The sequence below is a fragment of the Clarias gariepinus genome, chromosome 14 (assembly GCF_024256425.1).
Source record: "Clarias gariepinus isolate MV-2021 ecotype Netherlands chromosome 14, CGAR_prim_01v2, whole genome shotgun sequence".
NCBI lineage: Eukaryota > Metazoa > Chordata > Actinopteri > Siluriformes > Clariidae > Clarias > Clarias gariepinus.
In genome coordinates this window covers 15,587,127-15,602,229 of record NC_071113.1, presented here as the reverse complement: position 1 = coordinate 15,602,229, position 15,103 = coordinate 15,587,127, and the positions used below count along the sequence as shown (strand labels likewise).

Below are 15,103 nucleotides of genomic sequence, written 5' to 3'. Positions count from 1 at the left end.
TGATAATAAATGGCGTCACACAGTTGATTGAATTTTACAAAAGACTTTAGGCACAATACAGTGATGAGACTCTTAGCTGCCGTAAAACATTTGAAATGTTTGGTGCAAATTTAAAATTTAAAAAAATTACCTTCTTTAATATTTGTGAATGGCAATCCTGGCTAAGGTAGCTCGGAGCCCACCGTCATTCTCGTGAACACTCCTTAAAAAAACAGCAAATAACTTGTCTTCAACTTGCAGAAAAGACGTATCTTTCTGTGGAAACTGCACATTTAATCATTCACAAACACCACTTGCACATTAAAGGAACTTGGATGGGAGTTACCTGCACATCCCCTTTACAGTCCTGGTGATTTCCACATGTTTGCCATTAAAGGGATATCTGGAAGGCCAGCGTTTCAGACATCAGGCAGTTCAATCATGGCTCAGACATACTGAGAAAACGTTCTACCTTGGTGGTATCTAAGCACTAGTGAAATGCTGGGATAAGTGCATTAGTGTAGCAGGGGATATGTTTTTAAGGGACAATTAATGGTATTTTTACTCTCATAACTATGTTTTGTCATTTTGAAGTCATCAAAAGTCCTGGTTTGAATTGAATGCCTGTCATAATTGATGTCTTTTCTCCATTCTTGTATAATTTATAATGAATGTTAATTCTGCTTCTGTAGATCAACCACTTCAATAAAGCAGAGAACCGGGCATTGCTAATCACTGATCGTCACCTCTACAAGATGGACCCAATGAAACAGTACAAGCCCATGAGGAGCACCCCACTCTACAATGTACATGTTTACTAACATACAGTAACCTCTTTTACTTTATTGCATACACTGCTTGACAAAGTCCTGATATGTATCAACATGCATTCACATACAAAATGTGAGATTAATCCTTTCCTACCAGATAAGTTGGTAAGCTTGCTGACATGTGTCATATACAAGCGATTCAGATAAACAATGAATCGATACACTTCAAGTTGGTAGTATTCTAATATGATTAATTTCAACCTCAGTGTGATTAATTCTAGCCTTAGTGCAATTCATTTCAGGTCCAAAATAGATCAATTGACTTAAATTTGGATTTTCAACCTAAGAAAAGTGTTTAGGGCTGAGTACTTTGTTCTTTCAAGTTCATCATTAACTTTTTTTGTGTCTAATAATTTTCAAGATGAAGAAAAAAAAGATTTTTTTGTAGGTGGTATAACCTAAGTTAGTTCCTGTTTTAACTTTCCCTAGGCATTAGACATTATAAATGACAATAAACAAATCCCTCCATACCCATTTTATAAACCAACTGGATCTGGATCTGCACACTGTTTTCCTTGTTCATTCAAACCAGTCTTTGTGCTTGTATAGATATATTCTTTGGATAAGACTTTTTTCTACATCTCTACAGTACCTGCAGTACATCTATTTTTATCTCTTTTTGCAAGGAAGAACAGTTTTGAAATAACCTTTTTTTAAACCATGCATAACAGGTTTAGCATAACATTGTGCATCTTCGTGCAGTATTAAATTCTCAGAGGAGCACTCGGGTTGTGCCCTTCACCTGTCTCGAAGATTAGCTGTCACTAAACAGGCTTAAGCCTGGAAGATTGACCTACACACTACAGCATTTTCCACCACTTCAAATAAAAAAATGCAATTATTCAACCACAGACAATCTGCCTTCCTGAGTTATAGCCGATGAGATATAGGAATAGCTGTAACCTGCAGTTCTAATCCATCTGTAGTGTGTGGCGTGGCTGTCTCAGAGCTGCAGTGGGCTTGAGGCCATATTTCTAGCAAAGCTCTACAATACTGGGCTGACAGTGAAGGAGGGGGGTTGGCGCCTGTTCTTAGCACAAAGTATGGCTACAGGCTGTGTGTTCGACCTTCTATCCTGTAGAAAATCCTTACAAAATTATCCGTCAGACCTGTTTGGAAAAATTGGCAAGATTGTGCATGTATTTGTTTTTTATTATTAAATTAATTTAACAAGGAATAAGTAAATAATCAGTATGGTAAAAATCTGAGTTGCCTGTCGTAAAGAAAAAATAATTGATGTAGTTAGCAGGATGATATATGCATGTTTAATAATTAAAGATTAGTCAAATAAGTATATCACTTAATGGCTCTTGAATAGGGAAATGCTTCTGCACTAACTAACCCCTTTCTGACCCCATATTTATTTATTGCTCCACTGAGGAACATGGCTCTGTGCAATGATACTGTCATGGTACCAGTGATTTAGGATGATTTGTGGTGATTTGCGATGCAGAAGGATTCTGTGTCACAGAGTTCTTATTCTATTACGAAACATAAAAAAAGCAAAACGCAAAGTGATTTTAAAAACGATCTTGATTTTAATTCATCTCTTACCCCTCACCCTCCAACATTCCACCCTGTTCCTCACTATCCATTTTCCCTCTCTGCTGTTGTCATGCCAACATCCCTGGAGATGAGGTTGTCATGACGACGGAGTGGGAAGAGAAATCAGCTGACGTCTGGTAGCGTTCAGGCATGTGCACAGATTTGCCTCCTCTGTGTTTTCCTTCTGCTCTTTCTTAGATCTGTCTCTTTGTCTTCTCTTTCTCATTGTTTGACTTCTTAGTTTATTATAGTGTCTGCTAAAATTTTACTCTAAATTTTTTTTCTTCTTCACATTATTGTTTGTTTAATTTAGAAAGATCATAAACATCAACTGAGACTGATAACTGTATATTTCATGTTTTATTATTGTTTTTAGAAATAATACTGGTATTATTGCGATGAAAATGAATAGTATAGGATGTTAAAGTAGGCTTAGCATCATAGTATAATTTTTGCTTCCTCTTGCTTTTTCTCTTGCACATAAAAACACAGAGGAAGAGAGTGAGAGAGAGAGAGTCAATTGTTATGTAACACATTTTCTCAAGAATGGATGAGGGAGGGAGGGAGATTGAGGTTACTGATCTTTACTGCCATTACTGCAACCGTTATTACTGGCAGTACAGGACAGGAATAGTCCAGGCTGCTCAGCAGGTCTTCCCGCTCCTCCTTACCCTATAACATTCCATTGGAATTGATTTGTTTGACATCCAGGATAAGGTCCCTCCGATCTTGACTACTGTACATCCTTTTATGAATGCAGTTTGGCCATAATAGCCATCTTGTATCCACATACACTGCATGAGCATTTTAATCCATGGACTAACAAACCGTCCATATCGACTGCTCTGTTTGATATCATCTAACGGTTTGGTCTCAGTTGAAAGAGAGGATAAATGGTGTTCAGAGTGTGGTGTCTTGTTCCTTCTTGCTGAGTCATAATGATTTTGATCCACTGCAGTGTCCATTAAGCTGTTCTCTGGACTTTTTTTATGCTAAGTTTGAGATATAGTCGAATAAAGAATGACATAAATTATGCTAAACACTTCACAGGATACCAAACACTAACCCATCTTCACCAGCTTCACTGCCCATCATCTCAGAGTTTATATTTAAGCCTTATGCCATTTTTTCTACACAACACTTTCAGGTTCCATGATGCATGATAATGTATAAGATGACTGCTTTGTTCTTTATAATTACCAAATACATTACTGTAATTACAGTGTAATAATGTATCTTAAGATAAATAATGCATTAAAAAAAAATTATAAAGGTTTTAAAAAATAAAGGTATCAGTATGTAATAAACTATTACCCAGCAAGAATTTTCATGTACTGAAAAAGGCATATTTAATTTATGTGTACATACAAACAATATAAAGTGGTGACTTTTTTTGATATATTTAATATTTAAAAACTACTGTAACCACCCACTGTAGCAGGTTTTAAACCAATAAGTTTTCTTTTCTTTCTCAGTTAAAGGCAATAATGTCAGATTGCCTGTATTAATCACTAATAAACTACATATGGAGTGGCTTGATATTAGAATGAATATTTCTTAGGTCTTGTGTTTTATCCCTGTTCAGTGTGACTCTGGTCCTGTACTTCTACGTTCAGAGAAAACAACAGCAGAGCTCATTAGACTGTGCTCCATTTTCACCCTCCCTCTCCCCCTGCTCTTGTTTTCCCAGGTGACGGGCGTAAGTGTGTCCCCAGGGAAGGACCAGCTGGTGGTCTTCCACACCAAGGACAACCGGGACCTGATCGTGTGCCTGCAGGGCATGGTGCCAGTAGGCGACAGCCGCATTGGCGAGCTGGTTGGAACCCTGCTCAGCCATTTCAAAAGGTACCAGTTCGGTCAAAACCAGTGCACACTGGCACACATATCAGACTGTCAGCCTTTTCCCATAGCCATGACCTCTTTGCACCCATATTCTTAAAGTGCACACTGATTTACAAAGTTAGTGCTTACAGTAATGTTCTGCTGAGGCAGTGTGAGGAGGAGTGTGACATATTTATTTTTTTTTCTTCTTCATGTATAGAACAGTATATGAACACACTGTTCTGAATGAACCTTTTTCTTTTAGACAAGCTTTTATCGCTTTGTATCGGGCTGGGATCTTTGAAATGCAGAAAAAGTTACACTTGGCAAAAATAAGAGGCACAAAAAAAAGGCCCTTCAGGAATCCTGGAGAACTATTCCACCAGCTATGACTTTTGCTCAGTGCTGTATTTCACAAATCATTTCATGATAATGTTGATGGTAGTATTCTAAAGGATTCTTTTATCTAATTTGTGAGCCTGTGAAAATTCATGTGCTGTATATTACTTTTTCTTTCCAAGCATTCTTTTTTTCTATCTATGATTACATAAAATCGCAGCTTTGTTTTGTCTTTACAATCCCTACCCAACATTTACTTGGCATTAGGTACATGCCTTGATTTCAAAACTCTGGCAAGCGTACTCTGATAATAGCTTTTCACTATATACTATAAATGTGGGTATATGTTTGGTGGATGGGTACATGGTAGTCATAAAGGGATGGACATGGTCAGAAACAATTCTCAGGTCGTCCCTTGGCACTATGGGGCCTAAAGTGTGCCAAGAAAACATCCCCCACACCATTACACCACCACCACCAGCCTGCACAGTGGTAACAAGGCATGATGGATCCATGTTCTCATTCTCTTTACGCCAAATTCTGACTCTACCATTTGAATGTCTCAACAGAAATCGAGACTCATCAGACCAGGCAACATTTTTCAAGTCGTTAACTGTCCAATTTTGGTGAGCTTGTGCAAATTGTAGCCTCTTTTTCCTATTTGTAGTGGAGATGAGTGGTACCCAGTGGGGTCTTCTGCTGTTGTAGCCCATCCGCCTCAAGGTTGTGCGTGTTGTGGCTTCACAAATGCGTTTCTGCATACCTCGGTTGTACTGTAACGAGTGGTTATTTCGGTCAAAGTTGCTTTTCTATCAGCTTGAATCAGTCGGCCCATTCTCCTTTGACCTCTACCATTAACAAGGCATCGCACACAGGACTGCCGCATACTGGATGTTTTTCCCTTCTTACACCATTCTTTGTAAACCCTAGAAATGGTTGTGCGTGAAAATCCCAGTAACTGAGCAGATTGTGAAATACTCAGACAAGCCGGTCTGGCACCAACAACCATACCCGCTCAAAATTGCTTAAATCACCTTTCTTTCCCATTCTGACATTCAGTTTGGAGTTCAGGAGATTGTCTTGACGAGGACCACACCCCTAAATGCATTGAAGCAACTGCCATGTGATTGGTTGATTAGATAATTGCATTAATGGGAAATTGAACAGGTGTTCCTAATAATCCTTTAGGTGAGTGTGTGTATATACAGTATATATATATACTGCTGAGGTGACTAGGGCAATAAATTGCCATGTCCGCACTGTGAGACGCCTAAGACAGCGCTACAGGGAGACAGGAAGGACAGCTGATCATCCTCGCAGTGGAAGACCACGTGTAACAACACCTGCACAGGATCGGTACATCCGAATATCACACCTGCGTGACAGGTACAGGATGACCACAACAACTGCCCGAGTCACACCAGGAACACACAATCCCTCCATCAGTGCTCAGACTGTCCGCAATAGGCAGTCCATGAGGAGGAGATGCACTGCAGTACTTCAAGCAGCTGGTGGCCACACCAGATACTGACTGGTACTTTTGATTTTGAGCCTCCCTTCATTCAGGGACACATTGTGAAACATTTTTAGTTTATGTCTTATGGTGTTGACTCTTTTAGTGTTCATACAAATATTTACACGTTAAGTTTACTGAAAGTAAAAACAGTTGAAAGTCAGAGGACGTTTCTTTTTATGCTGAGTATATATACTGTATATATATACTGTGTCACAGCAGCAGGTTACATAAGCAGTAGTAAGGTGGAGGCGGAAAAAACAAAAATATATAATTGTTTTATGAAACTATACATTTTAAGATTATATTAATTAATTTGTATTAATTTATTCAATAGAACTCATCTGGCATATGATCCCCCTCATACCTATAAATAATAAACTATTATATAATAATATAATTTCATATAATATATAATAATATACTTTTATATATAAAATTCATTAACAACAACAACATTGAATGCTTTATGTAAACAGATCTTGATCATGTATTGTCTTTCGTATTTTCTAAAACATTAAAAGTAACTGCTTAAAATATAACTATATGCACTTTAAAACCATGAAGCTCATTAATTTATAAAAAAAAAAAACTTAAATTGTTACCCTTTACTATGATCTTAACTTGAATCTTACACGGTCTTAAATACAGGTTGAATAGCAGCTGTGTGGAAAACACCTTCATTACACCTCTGTGCTAATGACCAGCAGTAAAATGCCCTCGCTGTGGTGGTGTCTATCTGAGTAATGATGATACATGTGCTGAGCAAAAGACTCTGTGCAGAGACTACACACTGCTCTCTGTAGATACATAATTAACCTTTAGGTCTCCTTCACCAGCATCACTGCAGCTTCAGCCTCTTTAACAGGGACTGCAAGGCAGCTACAGCCTCTGGCCCTGTAGCACACCGCACCACATACATCTTCATATTTCGTACGTATCCTTTGTGTTATATCACCTAGTATTCAATTTGTACCAGGATTAATTGTAGCTCCTTATTATAGTTAAGCAGATTGGATTGTATTTTAGCTTATAAAATTATAACTGGATTTTAAACACTGAATTGTGTTTTTAATTTTTGATGAATCTGAATAAAAGACACTTATGTTGGTGAGAACATAATTTTATTACCTCTAGTGATAATATACTGTCGTCTCTGATAACACTCCCTGCTCTATACAAAAATAATGGATTATATTACGATCATCATCTAACTCTTTTTCTTTTCAATGTTTTCCTTTTTGGCCGCCATACTCACATTTACTCTCTGCTTCTTGCACTTCCTTTACTTTCTCTCCTCTTCCTCCTGGTGGAAATAAATTATTTAGTGGTGTTGCAGCTCTACAGTATGTTTAGCTAGATGCTCAGCGATGAGATGTGCACCAAATAAGATTGGCTTACTTACTTACTTACTTACTTGCTTTTTCGTTGTATGTTCTTCCTTTTATTATTTTTTCTAGTCTGCTAACACACACCTTCAACAACACCGCATTGTTCAAGTAGGACTGGAATAACACGTCAGATACTAAGTAAAGTAACACTATTTCCATATAAAATTGTGACTTTTGAGCTGGGGTAAAACATTTTTTACTCTTTTGACTGATATTGCAGTCAATAAAATATCTGCATGCAAATTTCTCCAGTGTGAAAAAAATCCTGCTGTCAAATCCCACCTGCACTAAATCTGTTTCAGTGTGTATTTAAACATGGCTGTTCACAAAGCTCTTCAGTTTCTGTTAATCTCAGCTCCCACGCTCAGACAGCTGAATAAGAACCCTGTCTCCATTGATATCTGGCACCAAATCTAAAGGCTGAGAAGTCAATTTATTATATGTCTGTTATTATAACACTTTTGTGGTGTAATGAATCATGTTTATCAGTCTTCCAGTCGCATTTGTCATCCACATGCATTATGGAAGATTTTTTTTTACCTAATCTTGGGAAATAGAGGGCATTAGGATTCTTTAATTGGGTGGAGTACTAAAATCCTAGCCTGCAGGCCACCAAGTGGGTTATCTTAACCTTGGAAACTCCACCCACTTATCTTTTAAAATAATAAATAAATAAATAGCAGTTGCAATTTCATGGATTATCCACATCACTGTGTATTCGGCCAACACCACTAAGATTTTCAACGGACGCTATGTTTATTTATTCATCAACATTTAACTTAATTCCATAACTGCATTATCCTGGTCAGTGATGATGCAAAAAGGATAATTTTTTTAACTTGATAAACAAACAAGGTCTTGATATAGGAGTAGCACACATGCTCTTTGTCTGCCGAGCGTCACATGATCACAGCTGAGCCAATGGTTCTTTGTGCACATGCAGTCTTATACCGTAGGATGAGGAGACTGGACATTTGGTTAGAGCTCAAAGTAGTCATTGAAGACAGTCGGGATCTGTCTAGTATGCCTAGCATCCCTAGCCTACTATGAAGATGGATGGTTGATCCCTCAGCAATGTACAGACCAAACACAGCAGTAAATTTCAGTAAATACTGTACAACATGGCTATGCAGTGAGTATATGCAGTAACTACAAAATACATAATGCATAAAGTGGAAAAGGAAAGGAATATACAGTAAGCAGGTAATGTCATAAGAATTACAAATTACCATGATATATATGTATGTGTGTGTGTGTTTGTGTGTATATACGTAAATATATACACACATACATATGTATATACATACATATACAATATAATAGAGAGAGAAAAAAAATATACAAAACAAAGAGTACAGTACTGCTATATTATTGTGCATAGAGATCTTTGTAAACCCTTTTTTTTTTTTTACAGGTTGGCATAGAAACCTTCTATCCATTAATTTGTGGTTAGTCACATGTAGTGCCTTTCAGATGGCTCCTTTCTGTGAACTAAGGCATTTAATGAACAATCCTTATCCATGTTAAAGGGAAGAAACAACTGCCAGATGTTAGCTACAGGCCATTAGCTTCAGTGAGATCAGCTCTAGTATCTTCGCAGAACTCTGTTTCCCAGAATGTGAACATTGCAGCCTTTGCCTCAAACTCTCAGCACACATGCTCGATCTAACCTGGACACACTAATGCTGGACCTGGACTTATTCAGGATTAGTCTGCAGTTGCCTTTATTTAGTATTTCCTAACAGCAAGACGGGCTTTCAGTTATTCTTTAATAAGTAAAGAGAGGGGAATGTTTCTCCCATTCTACTACTACCACCACTGCTATAAGAAATTTTTTAAAATTTGCAGTCACTTTCGGTAAAGGATACAGTAAAATAAAAAAGTAAATTTTTAAATGTTTTAAGCTCCTTAAAAGGAATGTACTTGGAGCCCTTCATATGTAAAACCCCACAATCAAGTGTTTTGCGCTCAATAGAAGTTCTAATATATTTGTTAGTGTAAAGGTAGAAGACAATTTCATAAGCATATAATGTATATACTGTACTGTACAAAATCCTGGTAGTTGGTAGACCTTCCCTCATAGCTTTGCAAGATTTAGGAGACATAGCATTGATATCCAATTCAAAAGTGTGCGAGCAATACTTTCATACCAAGTCATTTGGCAGTGGCATTTTTTATTTTATTTAAAAAAAAATGTTTACCCTAGTTCCTAATAAAACTCTATAACAATTGAGTTTGCTAAATTAATACACAAATTTTTGGCCAGTTTTCACATTAAAAATATCACAATTTAAATAAATTTTCATTAAGTTCTGTCAAGTCAGTTTTATGTGATAAAATTATAATATAATAGATATTTGGGAAAAAGCTTTAAATTAGGGGGGGGGGGGGGGGGAGCAACCCTTTACTTCTTCTAAACATTTTGATTTCATTCATGGCGCAGCTTTAACTTTAGGGAAATGCCAAAGTACTGCCAGAGTTTCATAAAAATCTGACCAGTCAGTTTTACGTGATGCTGTGGGAAAATCTGCCTGGACAAAAATACAGACCGGAAATTTTCGGAAACTGGTTTGGTGACTTCCAATGTATGAAACATTAAGATATCATTTTAAGAGAGAGTTTTGACCAATTTCCAGACAAAGTCTTTCTTTTATTTATATGGATCATACTCATAAATTGCGTAGAATATTACCATTGTACATTACCATGCAAACAGAAATAGCTGCTTTAGTCTGCTCATGATGTCAACTTTGTACTGTTCTACCATTTCTGTAGGTAATTAAAATGTGAATGTTTACAGTAGCATATTGTCTCCCATTTTTAAATGCATTAGCAGTTTAAAAATCAAGTTTGGTTCCTTTTTTTACACAACAAAAAAAAACACTGTAGTGAAAGGTATAAGCGTGTCCTTGAGGTTTCTTTTCAGAGCAGAGGTAATAAAAAATGTGAAGTAGGTGGCAGGTGAGTTGGCATTGCTTTATAAACATCCATAGTGATGCCTTTTAGAAAGAACCTAGCGTTTTATTTCTCAACATTCTTGTCTGTGGCAGCTTTCGATGGTGATGGTGTTTATTCCTCAGTGAATGTGTATTAACATGACTCCAGTAGTGTGATCTCTGTGTGTGTATGTATGTATGTATGTATGTGTGTGTGCGTGTGTGTGTTTGTCCACGCATCCATGCGTCCATGCTGTTGTGCGTGCCAGTAAAAGTGTGTCATCAGCATGCTGGCCTAAGCTCAGGTTTCCTTCAGCAAGGTCATTTGTTGTGCTGAATCCCAAACATGGACTCCAAAGAGTTACGATCCTTGCCCCCTTGTCTTTTCTTCCTTTTCCTCCCCCCCAGTCTTCCACTCACTTCTTTGATCCTTTCCATTTCACCACCCCTCCCCCGTTTCCTCTCTTCTCTTTGCCTGGTTTCTTCTTCTTCTACCTCACACCCTCCTCCTCTCTTGCACTCTCTCACCCCACCTCTCCATCTCTGCTGCAGATGCAGTTCCCATAGCAACCAGTCAATCCATGCTCGGCTGATATTAGTCCATTAGTAAGCTATCCAGGCAAAGAATGCTAATGGCATATTGTGTGTGTGTGTGTGTGTGTGCACTTTCTTTAAATAGTTCCATGTTCAAGTAATCAGTTAAATGCATGCCTCTTAATATGAATACACGTTTGAACAATTAAATGTTTTTTGTACTGCAATTCACACAAGGCTTGATTTAGGTCAGAGTGGTATTTTCTGCATCAAGCTGGTCTTACTGTACAAACATATTGCTACAGAACAATGCATTAGTCTTCTGTTACATTGCTTTCACAGTCTGTAAAATCTGTTCATATATATATACATATATACACACCTTGTTTACCCAGCCAATTTCCCCATGTATATTTATTTACTCCTGCGTATTCATTTCTTAAAAGTGTGTAGATTTATAAGGGAGGGGATTTCTCAATAAAGCATTAGTGTAGAGGGTTTAGCACACATGTACATGAGTGTCTGAATATGACCTACTTACTTTAACCCCTGCTTTAGAACACCTCAGCTTCTTTCTCCCTCATGCCTTGCATGCAAACCGGAGACAAAGAGAGAAACACAGCACTGTTATCCCACTACGCAGTTAGAGCTCATGCAAGATGCATTCATACTTTCCTAGTATGTGTGTTTCTAACACTGCAGCTACAGGATAACTAACCTTCTGTCCTATTCATATCCCCATAAGTCGTCTGTACCTCACACAAATACAGACATTAATTACTGCTTCTCTTTCTGTTTCTTTCTGCATTTTATTCCACCATCTATTAATCACTGGTGAGCCTCGTTAACATAGATGGAGTGAATTCTGACGTTAGTCAACTGATGAAATAGATTGAGAGATTGAGCTGTTAGTCATGGATGAATTAAGAACAAATTGGTGATGGACAGTTCTCTCTCCTCTAATGTTATTGATTTTTTTTCTTCTTTTTTTTTTTTCAAACATTTAGCATATAATATAATTCACAAGCATTTCTTAACCTAACCACTGTCTACCCGACTGTATTTAGTAAGGGTTTGATTACCTTGGATAATAATTTTGACATTTTTACTATACTGATATACGTAAGATCAGATATATACAGTTTGTTAATGCAATTCATAATAGAAGTCTAAGCACAGTTGTTGTGGCAGTCAGTAAACAATAAGACTCCAGATACGATATTCTGTTCTCTTGTTTTTAATACCAAGTTCATTGAATGTCCTCCAGGCTTCCCAATTTCATCCTGCCTTTCAAAAACCTGCCAGTAGGTGGCTTGGCCACATTGCATTCCTAATGCATGTGAGTGAGTGTTTAAATGTGCATGGTGTCCTGCAGTGGACTGGCATCTGATACAGCTGTGGCAAGCATGTACATTTTGTTACATTGTGTTCATAAAATCTGTTGGAACAGTTAATTTGAGAGGAAAGTAAAGAGACCTGGAAAGCTATATCTAAGCTGAAGAGATTTATGAAGAAAGTGAAATAGTCTGGGCATTTAAAAAAAGTATTATTATTATTATTATTATTAGCAGTAGTAGTAGTAGTAGGAGAAGTAATAACAATAGTAGAGGTAGTAGTAGCAGTGGTAGTGGAAGTAGTGATGGTGGCAGTGATGGTAAAAGTAGTAGGAGCAGTAGAAGTAGTGGCAGCAGTAATAGTGGTAGTAGGAGCAGTATATATTAAAATATTTTAAATATTTGCAGTAGATAAAGTTTCTATGAAAAAATATATAGTGGAGTATACAGTGGAGTTTTATTTTATTTTATTTTTATGAATTTTTCAGCTCAAGGTATTTTTTGCTCCAGCATGCATTAACATCGGCGACATAAAAATTAAATATTTCATAAAGGTAGTTCAAATCAAATAAAATGTATTTTTTTATGCTTCATTTTTGTTTCATGTTTCATTGTTTATCTATTTCAGTCAATTTCGCCAGTTTTTTAGGATTTAACAAGTCTCTGGATTTCTCTAGAAAGAAATTCAATTGACCCTTTAAAGGTTTTTTTTTTTTAACTCACTCTCATATTGTGTCGATCTCATCCTAAGACCTCTAGAGTAGAGTAAATCTTTTATTAATGCAGATTGTTAATGAATATCATTATGACTGAACCGTACCTAGGAAAAAAACACTTAGGGAATTAAAAGCATTTTGTGCTGAGGAAGGGAATTACAACTGAGGGTTATGTTTTGTGTGCTTATTTTGGGGCGGGGTCATCTGTCCCATTGTGCAGTAACTGTTAGGAACAGATTGTCTTGTGCACAGCTGTGAATAACGTGCTACTTGTTTTGGGGGTGAAAAAAAAATCTAAATCTGCAAGCTGACAATATGAGAGACCTGTAAGTGAATTTACTGGAAATGTAGAGCAAATTGGCAGTCAATGTGTATTTCAAACTTTAAGTGTAGATAATTCACCATACTGTACCTTCTTATTAAGTAAATGTAGCAGTGCTTACACAGTGCCATGTGCCATAGTAATTATCCCTTTAAAACACACATACTCAATTTGGCTTATAGGCAGGAGTGTATATAGTTTTATCACTGTTTTCTCAGTAACAGTCATTCTCTCAAAATTCTTCTTTTGTTTGTTCTTTTTGCTGTTAAGCTGTTTTCTCTATGTCTCTATAAATGACCTACTTCTTAATTATACAGTAGTATGTCTCTTATTGCTTCTTTTCGGGGACAGAGAGAGAGACAGAGAGAGAGAGAGATTTTTCCTAAAGTTGTATGCCTTAGGACCTGTAGAAAGTCAAAGATTTTCATGCTTTAAACAAAGGAAACCATGGGACAGAATTGGGTTTCCTTATATTTGTGTTTGACATCATTTACAGTGCTAATGACTTTCTGCTGTCACGATCTGAAAATTACATGTAATACATACATCTAGTACACTCATTAACATAATCCATTGACTATCAGTTGCTGTATATCAGGTTTTCTATATTTTCTTAATATGAAATCTTAAGTTTAGTATGAAATCTGAAATACTATCGCTGTAAATTCCACAAATAAATCTAACTCACAACAAAGTATATCATAAACATTAATCCATAAAAAAATATTACTGATTACCTTTTGATGCAAGGACTGAATTGGGGAAAATATATAGTATACCCTACCCAAACCACATCAAAGAGATAGTTCTGTGCCAGGAGTTTCGCTCCTGAAGGATCTTAAAATAAAGGATGCTGTGTAGCTGCTCCCCAACTCCCATGAAGCACATACTTTTCTTTTTAAAGTAGAGGGGCAAATTAGCCTGAAGCATATCTGTTATATTTGGAGAGTAAGGAGCAGAGAGGGGGCATTTATCTTTTCCCCATGTCTACGCTATTTTCTCTCTTTTTCCAAAGTAAACCTGGTCTCCCTCCGATTGGATGCCGATAACCCACAGGCACAGTCAGGAAGTATTGATCAGACGGGGGTGGTGTTTTAGATCTGTCTAATTCTCAGCAGCATATGCTGGTGTGTTAGTAAAAGATAGAAATCAGAAAGGATAGGAATCAGCTTTTAGGACTCTTTCTCAAAGAGCCAGTATGAGGTTCTTTCTTTGACTTTCATCTAAAGTGTCCTGGAGTAGCACCGTCCATAACCCCCCTGCTGATGAAAAGATATACAATGCCCTTTCGTTCTCTCTCTGTCCGCTGTTTCCACTTTTGGTCTTATTGAACCAATGAAGGACACAGGCATTGGGAGAAAAAGAGAACTGGAAAGAATTGATTTTGCAGTGGGCCATGTGGCGTGCTGTCCTCCTGTTCATCAGTGACTAAGTCTGGCACAGAGGAAGTGATTCTTGAGTGGGCAGTTCACAGCCTTTCTTCCACTTTGATTTGCAGACGTTCCTGTTGCTAATTATCTGTCCAGCTGATCAGTTGAGGAATTTGGGTTAACGAGTTTAAATAGTAATGGATGTCACTGGCTTTGTTTACGTGGAAGATCTTTCTTCCTTTTTTTTCTGAGAAATCCTGCCTTTGTTGATGTTATGATTGGTTAAAAGAATTTAGCCTCATCTATGATTTGTTAGATGCTTTCCTACATGTAAAATGCAGGTCAATCAGTTCCTCTCTCTTAGCCAAAGACCAAGTGGATGAAAGTAAAGGCTAGTGAAAGTAGTTTTCATGTGTTTACCGATCAGGAATGAAAGTAAGTTAAAATTTTCCAAAAACGAATGTTACCCCAAC

General features: G+C 37.1%; 1 protein-coding gene across 1 annotated transcript in view; it reads left to right on the top strand.

The window, feature by feature from the left end:
- myo1d (myosin 1D) overlaps positions 1 to 15,103 on the top strand; it is a 73,764-nt gene that overhangs the window by 55,290 nt on the left and 3,371 nt on the right. Inside the window, exons 20-21 of the mRNA XM_053511618.1 lie at positions 672 to 785; positions 4,045 to 4,199. Of these exons, the coding sequence (XP_053367593.1) occupies positions 672 to 785; positions 4,045 to 4,199 (269 nt within the window). The remainder of the gene's footprint in view (positions 1 to 671; positions 786 to 4,044; positions 4,200 to 15,103) is intronic.